General features: G+C 36.6%; 1 protein-coding gene across 2 annotated transcripts in view; it reads left to right on the top strand.

Moving 5' to 3' along the window:
* The first annotated feature begins 228 nt into the window (after positions 1-228).
* The window catches only part of LOC145987882 (BRCA2-interacting transcriptional repressor EMSY), a 143,211-nt gene continuing 126,837 nt past the window's right edge, over positions 229-16,602 (top strand). For both annotated transcript variants that reach the window (XM_083122669.1, XM_083122668.1), the window contains exons 1-3: positions 229-308; positions 11,334-11,416; positions 12,457-12,631. In XM_083122669.1, the coding sequence (XP_082978795.1) occupies positions 11,356-11,416; positions 12,457-12,631 (236 nt within the window). In that variant the 5' untranslated portion in view covers positions 229-308; positions 11,334-11,355. The remainder of the gene's footprint in view (positions 309-11,333; positions 11,417-12,456; positions 12,632-16,602) is intronic.

Below are 16,602 nucleotides of genomic sequence, written 5' to 3'. Positions count from 1 at the left end.
ATCTTTTATACAATACGGAGTGTTAAAGTACTTCCAAGACTATATCTTTAAGGAAGAGGAAAATCTATCCAATATTTTCAGTTTATGAAAGTAATATTCCAAAGAAAGGTTAAAATAAATCCTTGTTGAATTCCTATGTAGCTGTGATATTATCGTTATAAGACGCTGCATAATGATGTAGTAAAAAGATCGGAACGAGTCGCATCTACTGTTGATGGTCGTTGACATGTGAATAATCTGTGTATGTTTTGTAGTGCAAGTTGTTTTGGTTAGGATTTGAAAAAGTAATTACAACTGTGACATACCAGGTAATTACCTGTACCGAATCTAAAATATATTAGTTTAATTTATCATAACTTTATGAAACCTATGAATATTTCCGGGAGCGGAGAGTACTTGACTCAGTTCTCGCCACCGAAGGTTGTGTGAAGGTTCCCGACTGGTTGATTGCTTGATTTTTATATTATGAGCACATCAGTAGATAGGCTATTTTTGAACGTCACACGCGGCGATAAGCCCTTGTTATGCGTCCGGAATTTTCCGCGACAGTCCCGGAATGGTATAATTTATCCCGGTATCCCATAAACTTTCATCGGGACGCACTAATGTCTCGGAATCTGGTTGGAAAGCGGAAATTTTTAAGACTATATTTTCATGAATTTCACTATTTATTAATTACATTCCTATACACGAATCTCGACCCAATTTCCTTTTGTTTTATTGCGATTTCATCATGCTACGAACAGGGCCGGATTAAGACGAAATTGGGCCTCATGCTTGAAATTTTCAGTGAACAATAAACACAACGACGTTATAGTTACGTTACAGCGCAAAGAATAATAGTAACTGTATAATAAGTAAAGCTGTGTCTAGGCGTCCGAAATTGGGGCCCCAAATTTCATTCTAAGATTTATTTTCAGTTTAATATAGGGTAAGAGTCTAGTTTACGCCCTTTTCCTAAGGAATACGTGTCATATATCGTTGGAAAGGTTATTTTATAAGAAATTCAACAAAGTAAATCCCAAGGCGAGGAAAAATTTCCTGGAGGAGAAAATCGAGAAGAACCGATGTTGTCCGGATATGCGTGATTGAACGTACTGAGGACATTTTTCGATGATGAAGCACATATTTAGGGGTGAAATGAGTGCTAATGGAACCTAACCTAACCTTGTAGGCATACCTCGTTCCCGTGAATGGTTAGTGACAGAAAGTGTAAAAAGAAAAACTTACTCTACGGATGCCAGAGCGCCGGCTGTCTGCTAGCACGGTTTTGTAAATGGACAAGAAGGAGTGCGCAAGAAAGACATAAACGGGTAAGAAGGAGTGGGCAAGAAGGACGTAAACTAGACTCTAGCCTAATATAGCAAAAGAAAAATTTTCGGCTTTCAGAAAATTCTCCTCTGTTTTCATCTGGGCCTATTTCAGGAATGGGCCTAATGCTGCAGCATCAATAGCACCCACTTAATCCGTGACTGGCTACGAATGAAATTTTAACATGGTCCGATTTCGATTTACTTCTGTTAATACATAGCGATTACTTAAGATTTTGTTCAATATATGCTTTCGTAGTTAGGTTAGGCAGGCCAGGTTTGGTTCTCTTAGCATTAAATTAAAGTCCCTAATTAAATTAATTTGATTGTCCATCCACACATTGTTCATGGGAAGCGTGCATGCCTTTTTTTTTCTCTCCGAAATTCAAACAGTGCTCATTACTTTAAGGAAGGTTCAAATTTCATGTGGGGCCTCCTCGATGGCACAGTGGTAGCGTCGCTGCCTTGTAATAAAGGAGTTCCTTGTTTGATACCTGGTGGAGGCACTTAGTGGTTCGGATCCCATTTTAACTGTAGGTCCAGTCCCAATTAGCCTTACTATGCATAAAGTGGACTTAAAACACCAATTCAGTCGTCGTCAAAATTCTACGCTAATTTGCCTTCCTGCTAGGAGAATTTGGAAGAATCATCGAACAATTGGAACCGTTACCTTTCATTTTTCTCCTCGTCCTTAAAGATCGTTTCTGAATACTTTACCATCTTTGGAATGGCAGTTTGTGTATCGTTCATAATTTGTCAGACCAAGACCCCCCAACAGGTTTCCAGTCAGCGGGACTTTGTTCTATAAAACTAAAATATGTATGTAATTATAAAACTGTAAAATATGTATGTAATTATGCCAGAAAAATTAAATATGTCAGAAAAATGCAGAAGCATTACCAGTGAAGCCAAAAATATGAACAACATTACTTTCAAATTTCTCATTTTATGAGATGTCAGTTTCTTCTAGGAAAGATCGAGGAGGGTGGAGTTGGTGTATTAAATAGAGTTACAAAAAAGCCAGCTTTTTTGAAGGGATGGCTTTTTTCTGATAAAAAGCCAGATTTTTACCAATTACAGCTAACCTATTTCAATTGAAGTTACTGTTATGAGTTTACAGGTTTGTAGTGACATATTTTACAACTAACTAAAATAAATTTACATGATGTAGTAGTCAAGAGACCGATATTAGCCAACCCCAGTGGACACATATTGCATAGTGCTTCAGATACAAATTATAACCCTAGCTTACAGGAGTGGGCCTTGCAGGCCCAAAACCTCTATTATTTATATTTTACTACTGTTTGAAAATAAATTATATTCGTTTCCTAGGATGTTCCCAATATTTCTTTTGTTTATAAAAACATGAATGTAATTAGGATGCAAAATGCACTTGGTGGGCATATCAGGCGTAATCTTCGAATGAATGTGTGTCATTCGAGACATTCATGCCAATGACAGTGTACAATTGGTTGGTTATGATGGTAATTATTGTAATTATCATATTTAATAAACAACTGCACTTCTGCAAACTGAAAAACCTTAATAAAAATTATGGACCCCCCCCCCCCCCCCCCGGTATCTAAGTTTATCGTACGGCACTGGTAAGCTAGGGTTAAAACTAAACGTGAAGTCCTAATGAGCACACATGACCATGAAATTGACTTAAAACAGGCTTTTACATGTTTCTTTCTCAATTTAAATGTTGATGTCATAAAATATGAAACAAATGTTAGTATCAAAATATTCAATGTTTCGGGACAATTAAAAATCTTTACTGTTCGCATCACATATGAAGAAGTATATACGTGAATGTGTGTATATATCCCATTTAACAGAGCTTTGAGACGGAAGCGACACGTGGCTCTTGGAAATCGACCCTTAGAAGTAAATGCAACCTTTCGAATTGAAGCAACATAAGCTGCAAGTGCCATTTAGTCTGTACAGTTTTCTCAGGGAACTTTCAGACTGAAACAACAAGTGACATGTGTCACTTGGAAGCAGTAATCCATTCAACCTTTTGAACTGAAGTTCGACAATGAGCTAAACATGTCACTTGCATGTTGCTCGGACTATACTGTTTTCTCAAAGGCATGCATCATGCACGGTTGCATCGGTCTGCTTTTCTTACATGCACGGTGAATGGTTTGCTTTATACTGAAGAAGTCTTTGTCGCTTGTCATCTGCGACTTCAGTCTGAAAGCTCCTTCAATGCCACACATCATGTTGCCTCGGTCTTGTTTGTGCATGCGTAATGGATGCTTGCTTACAGACTGACAGATGCCGATGTCACTTCAATGTGACCCCTTACCCCCCCCCCCCCTTGCACTGTTATGTGTTGCTTCGGTCTGAATATTCTCTATACTTAACAAGTTTGTTAGCTACTTCATCAGAGATTAATATTTTATTTAGCCTGTAAATCACAGAGAACAAATTGCAAATACTGTTGATGGAAAAGGCCTGCTTTTTGTTAGAATGTTCCATTTATAATCATGAATGGGCCTCTGGAGTGGAATGAAATAAAGTAATGCTGTTGCTTTGTAATAAGAAGGGGTCTGAGGTTCAATCCTCAGTGGAGGTAGAGTTCTCCAGATCTCATTTCAAACTGTAGGTCCACTCCAGGTTTCTTTTATAGGTTTTTTTTTTTTTTGCCATTTGCAGCAAGAACCATTAGCTTCTACTTCAGTTTTAGTGCCAGTGTTTTTCAACCGTCGGGCCACAAAAATTCCGTTGCACCGAGAGGTTGACGACAAATTTTATATTTGACAACAAGTCTATGCATATTTGAACTATGATTATGCCATACTTGATATAACGTCGTTCGGAAAGTAAGTTCCATCATGCAATAAAATGAAAAATATAAATAGTAATATCACGACCTTTATAGGGATGAGAATATATACATGGTACACCATTCACACATAATCGCCATAAGAATTCAAGCACGCATCATAGCGAGATACCAAGTTCTTTATACCCCTATCATAGAACGTTTCCGCCTGAATGGAGAACCATTGGGAAACTGCACGTTTCAGTTCTTCGTCAGTACCATAATGTTTTCCAGCAAGGAATGCCTTAAGGTGGAGGAACAAATGAAAATCAGATGGGGCAAGATCAGGACTGTAAAGGGTGTGGTAGTTTTTCCCAATGGAAGGTCGTCAGAAGTTCCTGAGTTGCATTTGCCACATGCGGACGAGCATTGTCGTGGAGGAGAATGACACCCCGACTGAGCATGCCACGTCGTTTATTTTGGATTGCAGTGAAGTGTCACACAATACTTTTCGGCACTGATGTGCTGTCCACGCTCCATAAATTGCACAAGCAATACTCCATGCCTATCCCAAAACACAGTGCACATGATTTTTTTGTTTGTAAGCTTTGGTTTTGGTTGCGTTTTCCACGGTGACGCGGAGTGCCTCCAATCCATGGTGCTTCGTTTCTGTTCTGGGGTTTCATGCAAAACCCATGTCTCGTCTCCAGTCACAATCCGATCCAACAACTCTTCCCCCTCCTCACTATACCGTTTCAAAAACTCGAATCCACTTCCCATTCTTTCCTTTTCGGCATTTTCGGAGAGCTGGTGAGGGACCCAACGGTTACACAATTTGCGAAATTTCAAATTCACTGTCACAATTTCATACAGCACAGTTCTGGAGATTTGTGGAAACTCTAATGACAGCTCAGACAAAGTGAATTGTCTGTTCTCCCTAATCTGCTCTTCCACTAAACGAACCAAATTGGGATTCACAACTGACGGTCGACCACTTCGTTCTTCACCATGAACACTAACCCGTCCACCACGAAACTGTCTCACCCATCTTCTTACCATTGAAGCACTCATTATTCCTTCTCCATACACCTCACAAATCTGACGGTGGATCTCCGCAGCTGGAACATTACGTGCATCCAGAAAACGGATCACGGATCGCACCTCACACGTGGCGGGAGTTTGGATTGTCTGAAACATAACAACAACGTACTACGCACTACTATCCTGACCAACCTGCCTCAGACTGACGTCTGCACTTCATCAAGGTTGTGGCTACACAATGCGCATGCGCATTCACACTGCCCCGCTTGCAGCGCCACGGTATTCATCAGTGGAACTTACTTTACGAACGACGTAATATATTAATTTTAGTTAACGTTGCATATTAATTTCCATATAAACTTTAAAGATCAGAAATGAATTTGTGAGTGAAATTGTTAAGATCAGGGCATCTACTTGTAAGAAATAAATTTACCTCACTGTTGTCTCACAAAGGTTGAGAACCACTGCAACAAGCAGCCAAAATACATCACTAGTTGCTCCGTGACCAGGTTTAGCGGCCATTTTACCAAATTGTACATGATATACTGGAAAGCAAGAATACAAATATATATTACTGAACACAAAATTTAATGTAAAGAGATTTGACACTAGATTTTCAAAAGGTAGAGCAGTATTTTCTTTTTTGCTTCATGTACCTGTTTGTATAACAAATTCAAACATTGAAAATCATATTATACTAATCATACTATTAGGTTCTATTAAAAACACATACAAAACTACTCTAGTTATGTGAATATGCTTATAATTAGAGCCTGGAAGTTGGGCAAAATGCCTCTTTTTATCTACTACATATATTGATAAAATTTTTCGGGATATACGATTTTTATGTTGTTTCGAATGTTTTAGAAGCCTTTTCATTTTGCCTATTTTGCCTATTTTTAATTATGCCTTTTTTTGCCCTTTTCAATTAAATTTGACAATTTCTTTAAAAAAATGTGTATATAAATTATTTTTCTCCCAAAAAACGTTGTTGGCATTTGTTTTTCTTTCGTTTATTATGTGAATAATTTTCGCCTTATTTAAGTAATATTGAACTCGGGTATGTTTCAACATTGCTGAAGGAGAAAAGTGTGAGAAAAAGTATTTCATGCTGATTTAGGATATTGCCTTTCGATTAATATTTCCTTGTGCATGATTGACTGCTAAAAACCTGTTGCAGAACACCTGCACAATTACGTCATCATATCCAGCGTCCGTGTCAGGAGGTTATTGACAGAAAACAGCACTAATGCCCAAGGGCCTTTGCATGGATCCCAAAATCAAGTTCTCTATCTTTAGTTTAGTTCTGCACTTTGGAGGGAAAGGATTGTGTAGTTGTCAAAAAGAAAAGAAAAGGTAAAGTGCTCCCCTGTGCATAGCACCACGCCATGAAGGCGTATAAGGGGTGTGGGGGTAATGCCCCACACTTTCTTGATCCAGTCATGAGTGGGGGTGATGTGATCATCATCACGCCCCTGACTGCCTTTACCCCCCATTGTTTCCCCCAGGTACCCATGTTATTCGAAGCTGGGTGGGCGCCGGGGCCGCTTCCATTGTTAGAAAAGTTCCTGGATTTGAAACGGCCGGGGATCGAACCCGGGACCTTTAGCATGGTAGTCAGACGCATTACCGACTGAGCCACCGTGTGGTTGTCATCATTGCTTATATTTAGTGTGTGGTTACGTGCGTGAATTTGGTGAAAGCACATATTCTTCTCTGCAAGGTATGTGAAAAAACAATCAACCATGAGATAAAATACTTTATGTCTCAGCATGTGTCAACAGCAAAAAATAAATCTGCAGTTGGTTATATGATCGAACTGAAGAAGATATCCCTAATTTCAACAGTGGGCACTTCATCCAACAGGCAATCTCAGTTTTCTCTTGAACAGTGCAAAGCTTTCATGGAAGCAAGAATACCTTTCTGGAAAGTGGAAAACAAGTCGCTGAGGAAATTCCTGGAGAAATACACTAAAAAAACCATGTTGTCGGAATCTATGGTGCGGAAAACATATTTAAGCGTCTGCTACGAAGAAGCTCTGCAAAGAATTCGTGCTGAAGTTGGTGGAAAGAAGATCTGCATTTCAATAGATGAAACTACTGACGCTATGGGACACTTCATAGCCAACGTCATCATAGGAACTATGGAACCAACTTGCGGAGAATCCTCGTCATTTCTTCTCACGTCAGAACAACTAGAGAGAGCCAATGGTTCGTCAATAGCTCAGTTATTCTCAAATTCCCTACTTCTGCTCTGGCTATATGGTGTACATCATGATGACGTGTTACTTTTTATCAGTGATGCAGCTCCCTATATGAAGAAGGCTGCCATAGAATTGAAAATTCTCTTCCCGAACATGCTTCATATCACATGTGTAGCCCACGCAATGCACAGAATCGCCGAAGATGTTAGAGTGTTGCACCCAGAAGTGGACAGGTTGATTTCGAACACAAAGAAGATATTTCTGAAATCTCCCTCTCGAACCCGAAAATTTCAGGAAGTTTCGCCCGAGCTTAGGTTACCTCCGCAACCAGTCTTGATGAGATGGGGAACCTAGATATCAGCAGCTATATTCTATGCTAACAACCTTGAAAAAATCAGTGAGGTGATCGATGCTCTTCCATAAAATTAAGCAGCTTCAATACATGAAGTGAAAAAAACTCCTGTGCTATTCAGAACTGAAGAATGAACTGTTGTTTATTTTTGCACATTATGATGCATTGCCAGAGACAATTACAAAGCTAGAAAAAAGAGGTGAGACTCTTATAGCATCCATGAAAATCTTCAAGGAATCTATGCAGCAGATGATGGAAGTGCCAGGAGAAAAGGGGGTCAGCTGTTGCGAAAAAGTGCAAACGGGTAGTGAGTGCAAATGAGGACCTGAAACAATTGAAAACAATTTGTGATATTCTAAAATGTGAAAATGCTGTTACGGAAATGAGTCCAGGTACATTAGCTTGTTTTATGTATGCTCCAATAACTTCTGTCGAAGTAGATAGATAATTTTCTATTATGAAAAACATTCTCTCCAACAGACGACTATCAGTGAATGTTGAGAACTTAAAAAAACTCCTTGTAGTTATGTGCAATCAAGGCGGAGAAAATTGAAATGCTCTTCCCAATGTAGATTTTAACAATTTGCCAGAGATTATAGATAAAAGTAAGCAACTTCGAAATGTGTCTTTTTTTTTCGGTTTTTTTTTTGCCTTTTTTCATTTTTAGTGCCTATTTTCCACATTATAAATGCCTTTTTGCCTGCCTATTTTAATGAAAATAAATGCCTGAACTTCCGGGCTCTACTTATAATACACAGATATATTTAATAAGCCTACCAAATTATGAAGATAACACTTGGAAAGAACCGCGGATTTCAAAAAGGCAGCTTTCTTGAAGACACTCTTTTTGTCTAACTACGAATTTCATATTGTAAATTGTATTTTATATGTAGAAATTAGTGTCTATTTTACAGTAGGGAGATAAACGAAAACCATGAAACAGGAAAAATACTGCCAACTCCTGTATTTTCATTGATTTGAGACACTTTTGTGTAAAAAGCAACGGAAAAAAATCTCCTGCTTTTTTCCCCCCCAAAAAAGCCAGTTTTTTCCGACCACTTCCAACTCTAGTATTAAATGAAGTCAGTATTGTTAACCGAACAATGTAGAGGGAAAATACCGAAAATATTGTGAGGTGCAGTTATCCTAAGTTTCATGTACTATTATGTCAACTTTACACCTTTGTGGAAACAAGCATAATTGGCAGCTCACTACAGCTCTGATAACTTAATTTTCACTTCTTCGATGATTTCAAGAGAATCATGCACACTGATAAACGTACAATAACCCCCCCGAGATACGTAAGTAATTCGTTCCGTAAACTTTTACGTAACTTGAATTTGTAAATTGCTTAAATGTAACTTCGTAAGAAGCTGCTTTTTATTATTATTATTATTATATTCATATTATTTACACGGTATTATTTTATAAATGAAACATCATGCAGCAATATTTACTCTGATATAAACTATAAAAGTATGATGAACTCCCAGTCGTTGTTGTAGGTTTCCATGACTGGGTTACGCTACTCATTCGTAACTCCCCAATTTCCTCCCAAAAGTGGGTGGCCACCTGTCCCGTGCACAGGCCAAAATCTCAGGAGAAAAGTTGTTACGCTTACCCCAGGAGAGTCTCCTGCGTGCGTCCTGTAGCCTGAACCCAAAGCATGATGCCTTAGACCGCACGGCCACGGTGCGGGACTAAGAGTTCATAACCCAAACAAATTTTAACAGAACAGTTATCCCAAATGAACATCAGACGATGGTTTTAACAACAAATAAGCAACTCTTTCTGGCTCCATGATCAGAACCCCCCAAGGACACAAGAAAACATGTTATTAGACTTCTTATAACTCAACATTCCTGCAACATTTCAGGCTATACATTTCACTTCCCTAATTCCTCTCCAGGCAGTCGGCTATGAAGTAGTGCTTCTGAGCAATCCACCACACAATTATCTCCATTCTGATATAACTCACATGACTTACTCTAATTTGTATGACTGGAAACTGAGATAAACATCATTACCAGTTGATGAGTACTGTAAAGAATATTGTTTGGCTTAACACCTTTCTGAAGAAATATGTATTTAAGACCATTCTTGTGGTTCAAAATACTTCCAAAAAGTGAGTAAAATTTAACCCTTATGTACCATTACTCCTAGAACACCAGTGTTCTTCTTCTTCTTAAATGTTCACATAGCCATGTAGAAAATAATACAATTAGTATAAAATGAAACTTATTGTATTATTTTCCTCTATATGTGTCAAATTGTGAAAACTTTTACTTGTAGTTTAGAACAAGTTATAATAATGTTTTCTTAAAGTTTTACATAAAACTCATACAGGACAACAGTACGCCCATTATGCACTCTTTAAATAGTTTAGACTGATTTCCGAGAAATGTGTGAACATGATATTTATAACAATTGTTATGAATTACCTGTCAGAGCATGGGGAACACTGTTTGGTTTGGCTGGAGAGAGAGTTATGATGGGTTCAGAGCACAAGTGGCGTAACCACTTTTTGTGGAAATTGAGTTACATGTATAACTTAGAACTGTGAAGTATCAGCATTTCAGTGCTAGTAGTATCTCCTAAGTTCCACTATGTTTGTGCTTGAACAGCTAAACATAGTACTAACTCAAAACTGTCTTGAATGGAGTTATGCCATTTATGCTCTGAACCCTTCATTTCATTGTTTATTTAATTTATCTCACATTAGTCTGCCGCCTGCAGCATCTGACACATTGTTGCATATTGAATAGTGTCAAGACAGCCCTCTGCAGAAAGTATTTTCTTTGTTTCCATTATGTTTTATGACCGCCTCTATATCTGTTATGCATTACTGCTTTTGGCACATGTCAGCTGTATTTTTCAGCCATTTAGAATCATCGAAGGGGAGAGAGGAGGGGCAGATCAACACCAAGGATCAGGATTCCAAAATTAGCCATCTGTTCCGAAATCCCAGAGTTAGTTATTAGTAGAGGCACATATTTTTGGTAAATAAAAAAGCAAAATTTTGGTACAAAAACAAAGTCAATTTTGGATTCAAAAGCAGTAAATTTAATAAAATTTAAGTGTTATAGCAGTGAAAAATCAGATCAAAAGCAGTATATAAAAGACATTTTGGTTTTAATGTTGTGAATATAATCCTAAATTTCATTTAAAAACTGCACTTATTACACAAAATAAATATACCCCTTCTAATAGCAGATTTAGGTAGTTACCAGAGTATTAAGTTTAATCCTGTATAAATACATCCATTCTTGCTTCTCAAATATTTACAACAGGATTAATCAATTTTTCGTGGATTGCATAACTCGCAGGATAATTCAAACCTCAGAAAGTGTCACGTCGGTAAATAAACTCTAAATTTTGTGTTTAAGAATCTATTTAGTTTTTTGCAGTTCATTTCGCATCATTTTGTGACAAAGCAGGATAGGAAAATTCACATCACACCTTTCCAAAATATGAAAAATTAACATTGCAATGTATTATTTCACATTTTCGTCAAAAACGAAAAATGCATGTCTCTAGTCATTAGTCCTGAAATCACAGAATTAGAAATCATGGAATTATTCAATCTACTTGCAATCCTTAATATAAAAGTATGTGATTTAGTTATGAACGCTGCATATATTTCATTTGTTATTTCAGGGATAAACACATAATAACCATCATGTGGCCAATGCTCCTGGACATGTCTAGAGAAGAATGCAGGAGAATTCTACGTCGATTAGGTGAGTTATTACACATGTGGTTAATAAACACACCCTGAATGTTTTTAAGGAAGGGGTGTGGTTGCAGAAAAACATTTTGAATGCTGGGTTGGAAAATGGAGCGAAAGAATTATATTTTTTTCAAGCAAATAAGTTCAAAGTTGAGTATTGGGGGAAGGGAGGATTCTATTTCAATAAATGTGTGAGGTGCACCTACGGTGTTAATGTGTTGTGTTCAAACAAAATGAAGTGAGTTACATTCTCTTCTATGCAAGTTGCTCTTTTTTTTCTTGAGCCTGATGATTAATTTTGAAAGTTCACTGTCTTCTTTAATGTAGATTATGGTATCTGAAGTTATGTGACATCAAGTCACTGGAGCATAAATATTGCAGTGCCCTGGTAATTGGCAGTATATGTGTCATACAATTTATTGAACAGTGAACTTAATCTGTATGTGTTAAATTTGTAGATGCTATTGAATGATGTAGAAACACAGTTACCAGCAGGTCATAAACCTTCATTTATCAAGTTAATTTCCAAATTCATGAAATTCACGTTAAAATTATTTTAAATGACAAAATGGATATCTTTATGGGTTCTGTAATTTGTAAATATTTTCTGTCCCTTCTTGAAATGTTTTTATTGTATTGTTGCTGATGTAAACGTAGTAATCTTGAGATCATAGGTGGTTCCTTTTAACGAGCTCAAGTTTTAGAGGACCTGCAAGATATTGTTTTTCTTCCATACCATCCTGGACAGACTTTCAAACTTAGGCAGTTCTTGAGCTCTGTTACACAAATTTAAGATTAATGGACTCATATTTCTTACACAATTACAGTGCAAATAAAACATAAGTAACAATTGTTTTTTGGGATCAAAATTGGTCATCAAAATGTGATTTTGTGATTAAATGATAACCATTTTAATATTCTAATTCCACCATCAATGAATTCATTAATATGTTAAAGCAGAAAACTGGTTCAACACTAAGAAAAAATTAGATCTTACAAATGAACAATAATTGTACACATTGTTGCTCATTTATTATTATTTTTTTCCAGAACTTGAAGCATACAGTTCAGCTGTATCTGCTTTGAGAGCCCAAGGTGATTTGACAAAAGAGAAGAGGAAGCTCTTGCAAGACCTGGGGACTGCTTTGAATATTTCAACAGAAAGACATCGGGCTGAAATCCGCAGAGCAGTAAATGATGAAAAACTGGCTACGATAGCTGAACAGTAAGTAGAAGAGTAAAGTTTTATGCTTGATTGAATTGTATGTATAGTAGAAAATAAATATATTGTGGTTAGCATAGTGTGCTACGACTCCAAGAAACTTGCATCAATTTCATCACATCACTCATCCCCATCGTTGTCATTAGCCAAAAGTGACAGAAAGGCAATGCTAAAGAACAAAAATCAGATCAAGTGAAAGAAAATAAATTGCAAAGGTTGGAGTTACATGACATTATGATAGTGCAATAGTTGATTGTTAATGGATATGTAATTATATCTGTATGAAAAATACATTGTAACTTGATTTTCCTTAAATCCAAACATAATAATATCCAGTACTAAAGGTTGTACTTGTACTTTTGATACCTTAGGTCAGTTTTCTGCCCTGCTAATCACAACAATGAGGATGAATGATGATTACATGAAATTAATCCAGAGAGACTTGCAATAAACTATCTTGCATGGCTGGTATTTGAAGAGGAAATGTTTGATAGCAAGAATGTGAGCTGACATCTGAACTCACTCAGGCACTGACATGGCAGTACCATTGTTAAAGCCAACTTAGTAGTGAAGGTATTTTCAGCACACAAATAATAAACATTGTCCAAGGTTTTAAAGTCATTGGAAGTTGACAGTGATTTTTGTCAAATATGTATTCTTGTATGAATCAAGCAAGTGGAGTCTTATGTTTCAGAAGCATGTCAATAGTATTTTGCAAAGCATAAACCAATGCACTCATTGAATGTTGTAATAACACTAGGGCTGCCCCAATAGTGATACCAACCTTAGGAAAGTATGAGTTGAAATTCAATCACCTGTACTATCATCCGATACTTTTTTGGAGTCTAAATATTCTGGAAATTATGCAAAATGCATTACATTTGGAACAATGTTATGGGGAGAAATGGATTTTGTGAGTCAGTATCTCATGTGAAGCTATGAGTATATTAAAACAGGACTCTGGCAGATTGCTATGGTATAGTTCCAAATGAAAATTTATGTATTAGAGTTGAGCCAATACCACTTTGAACTGATACCCACGTATGCTGATATTCTTACCAATTCCCACCAATACTTGAAAACTGCAACAATTAAAAGTGTTCAAAATATTGATTAATATTAATTGGTGAGTATTCCACTCCAATTATAAGCTTCAATTTATCAGAGTTTTGCTTCAAATTACAGTGTTTCCGGCTTAAAAGTATAATAAGAGAATACTAACTCGTAAGTTATTCTGTACAGCTTTCTTCTACCTATAGAGTAACTCAAAAAGTTTTTTTACATACCTAATTTACCTCGATGTATACACCATTAGTAGTATGACAGACGTCCAACCTATATTCAAGTTCCAGCTATGTGTTGTACAGCATTACTAGCATCACGTTTTGGATGCGATGTGCAGATCAGGAAGATTACAAACTCGTATTTGGTACACTGAAGACTACTACAGATATTACTCTGCTTGATTTTTTTCTGTTGTGTTTTGTTGTCTTAAGTGTACGAAAGAAGAGATTGCGACCTTCCTAACCTATGACGTCGCATTTGTGCTGCAATCCAGAATGCGATGCCAGTAATGCTGTACAACACAGCTGGAACTATATATACGGTGGGCACTTTATATGCTGGCAAGGGAAGTGGGGAGTATGAAAGTAACCAATCCAGCACAATAAGAAATGCAGCAACCTGTAGAATGAGGTGTGCATAGTACTTCCTTCATTCTCAAAATTCTCGACGCCGTCGTGTTGTCTGGTTGGTCTGCTGCATATACCCCACTCTTCACTTCACTTGCCAACATGTAGAGCCCCCTCCGTAAGAGCAGACAAGAGCTAAAATAACCACCATTAAATGATTACAAGATTAATGTACTTTCACTAAAAGTGGTTATGATATCTAAAAAATTCTTATGTAGACTATTCTATAAATTATTTATTTAGTGATAAAAAAAATCACCCGATTTAAATCAATTTACCTTGCTGTAAATATAATCCAACTGGTACTTTCTCATAGTGACACCAATACATCAGCATCAATATTGATAAATTAAAATTGATAAATATTATGAACTATAGATTAATTTGTATTTTCAATAAATTAATCAAAAATACAAAACTTTTGTACTTACGTGTAGCGAGCATCTATTATTTCAAACGACGTTTCGGGAACTACTGTTCCCTTCTTCAGGTTCTTTTTCTCGGCTACCAGAAATATGTCATAGTCACGTCAAATAATCTCAAACGCCAGGAAAAAAGGAAACGGTACAGTTTAGGTGAAGGCAGAATTTGGACAATTTTTCTAAAACCTTTACTACCTCCATGTTCCCTCGTTTGTTTAAAACCATAGCTGTAAAAACTTCTCGATCTAAAAACCTATATACAATTAAAACGTTAAAAAGACGCCCGCTTGTTCACTTCCCTGTGCTGTTCGTTTATTCCTCGTCATCTGCAGGAAGTTGTGCACGTGTCGTTTCTCTCCTCACTAACCTTCCCCTCCAATTTCCCCTGAAGAACCTGAAGAAGGGAACAGTAGTTCCCGAAAAACATCATTTGAAATAATAGAAACTCGCTACACGTAAGTACAAAAGTTTTGTATTTTTGATTAATTTATTGAAAATACGAATTAATCTATATTAAAGTAAGTCACACACATCATAAATTATGAAAAGAACCTGAAGATTGAAACAGTAGTTCCCGAAACATCATTTGAAATAATAGAAACTCGCTACACGTAAGTACAAAACTTTTGTATTTTTGATTAATTTATTGAAAATACGAATTAATCTATATAAAAGTGAGTAAGTCGCACACATCATAAATTATTATGAACTACTTTGAATTGTTACAGTTTTCAAGTATTGGTATCTGTATCAGAGAAAATAGGTAAGAGTATCTGCATTGGTATTTGTATCCGTTCAAAGTGGTTTGTGCTCAGCTGTAAATAAAATATCTGTGGAAATAATTGAGCAATTTTGGAATATCTAAGGAGTAACATTTTTAATTCTATGCTACCTTGTTGACATTTAGCGCTTGCCTCACAATAGTGCTAAATCATTGCTGTTGAGCAATTGTCCTTATTACATGGATGTTGTAGCATGTGATCATTTATTTATTTTTGCTCTCATAATCAAAATTAAATGTTTTTTTGTTCTTTCTTCCTATAAAGCAAAATTCAGTCATGTTGAAGTTAGTATTTCCCTTAATTGTTGTTTTTACAAACATGATGGGACCTACTACATTATGGGTTCGTTCCTGATGGAGGAACATAGTTAGGGTGACCATAATATTTGACCCAAGAACAGGACATCCCAAGGAGATCAGAAAAATCTGTTCGGCCTAATTATAAAGTTATTGTTATAATTAACATATTGTTCTACCTTTCATTCCTATTTATTTTCCTTTATACCTATTCTGAAGTTGAGTAATGCCAGAAGTATTTAGCAGAAGAACCAAGCTTATTGAGATCAGCTTTATTCTTCATCAATCGTTTATTAACACTAGAACGACGGGAGCGGTCATTTCGACCGTTTTCAATATTCTTTTTTTTTCACGTTCTTTTACTTTTTGCGCAAACATTCTCAATGTACTTGACTTTTCATAATTTTATATCTTCTTTAGATGGATGTCAGCACTTTTAAAAAAAAATCCAAGATATGGGCTGTATGAGTACATTACCCTAGAATGACAGTCATAAGAAAATAATTGGAATGCCCGATTGTAGGCTTGTGTTATTGTTATTTTCATTGTTCGGAAGCTAACTTCTCTTTCTTTACATGTACACATGCAATGAATGTTACTTCATTGTTGCTTGTGGGTTCCTTTTACTAGTAATGCAGGTGTTTCGATTTGAGCTAGCAAATTGCTTTGTTCTTTGATCTTACATTCATCAGGGAGTACTTGACTTGAGAAGATGTCGTGTAAACGTAGGTTGTCTTCCCAGCAAATTGAAAGCTTTCTGGAGCTATCTGAGGAAGAAGGGGG

Source organism: Lepisma saccharinum, chromosome 5 (assembly GCF_977018435.1).
Source record: "Lepisma saccharinum chromosome 5, izLepSacc3.1, whole genome shotgun sequence".
Taxonomy (NCBI): Eukaryota; Metazoa; Arthropoda; class Insecta; order Zygentoma; family Lepismatidae; genus Lepisma; species Lepisma saccharinum.
Note: the sequence above shows the minus strand (reverse complement) of the source record. Positions and strands in the feature narration are given on the sequence as shown.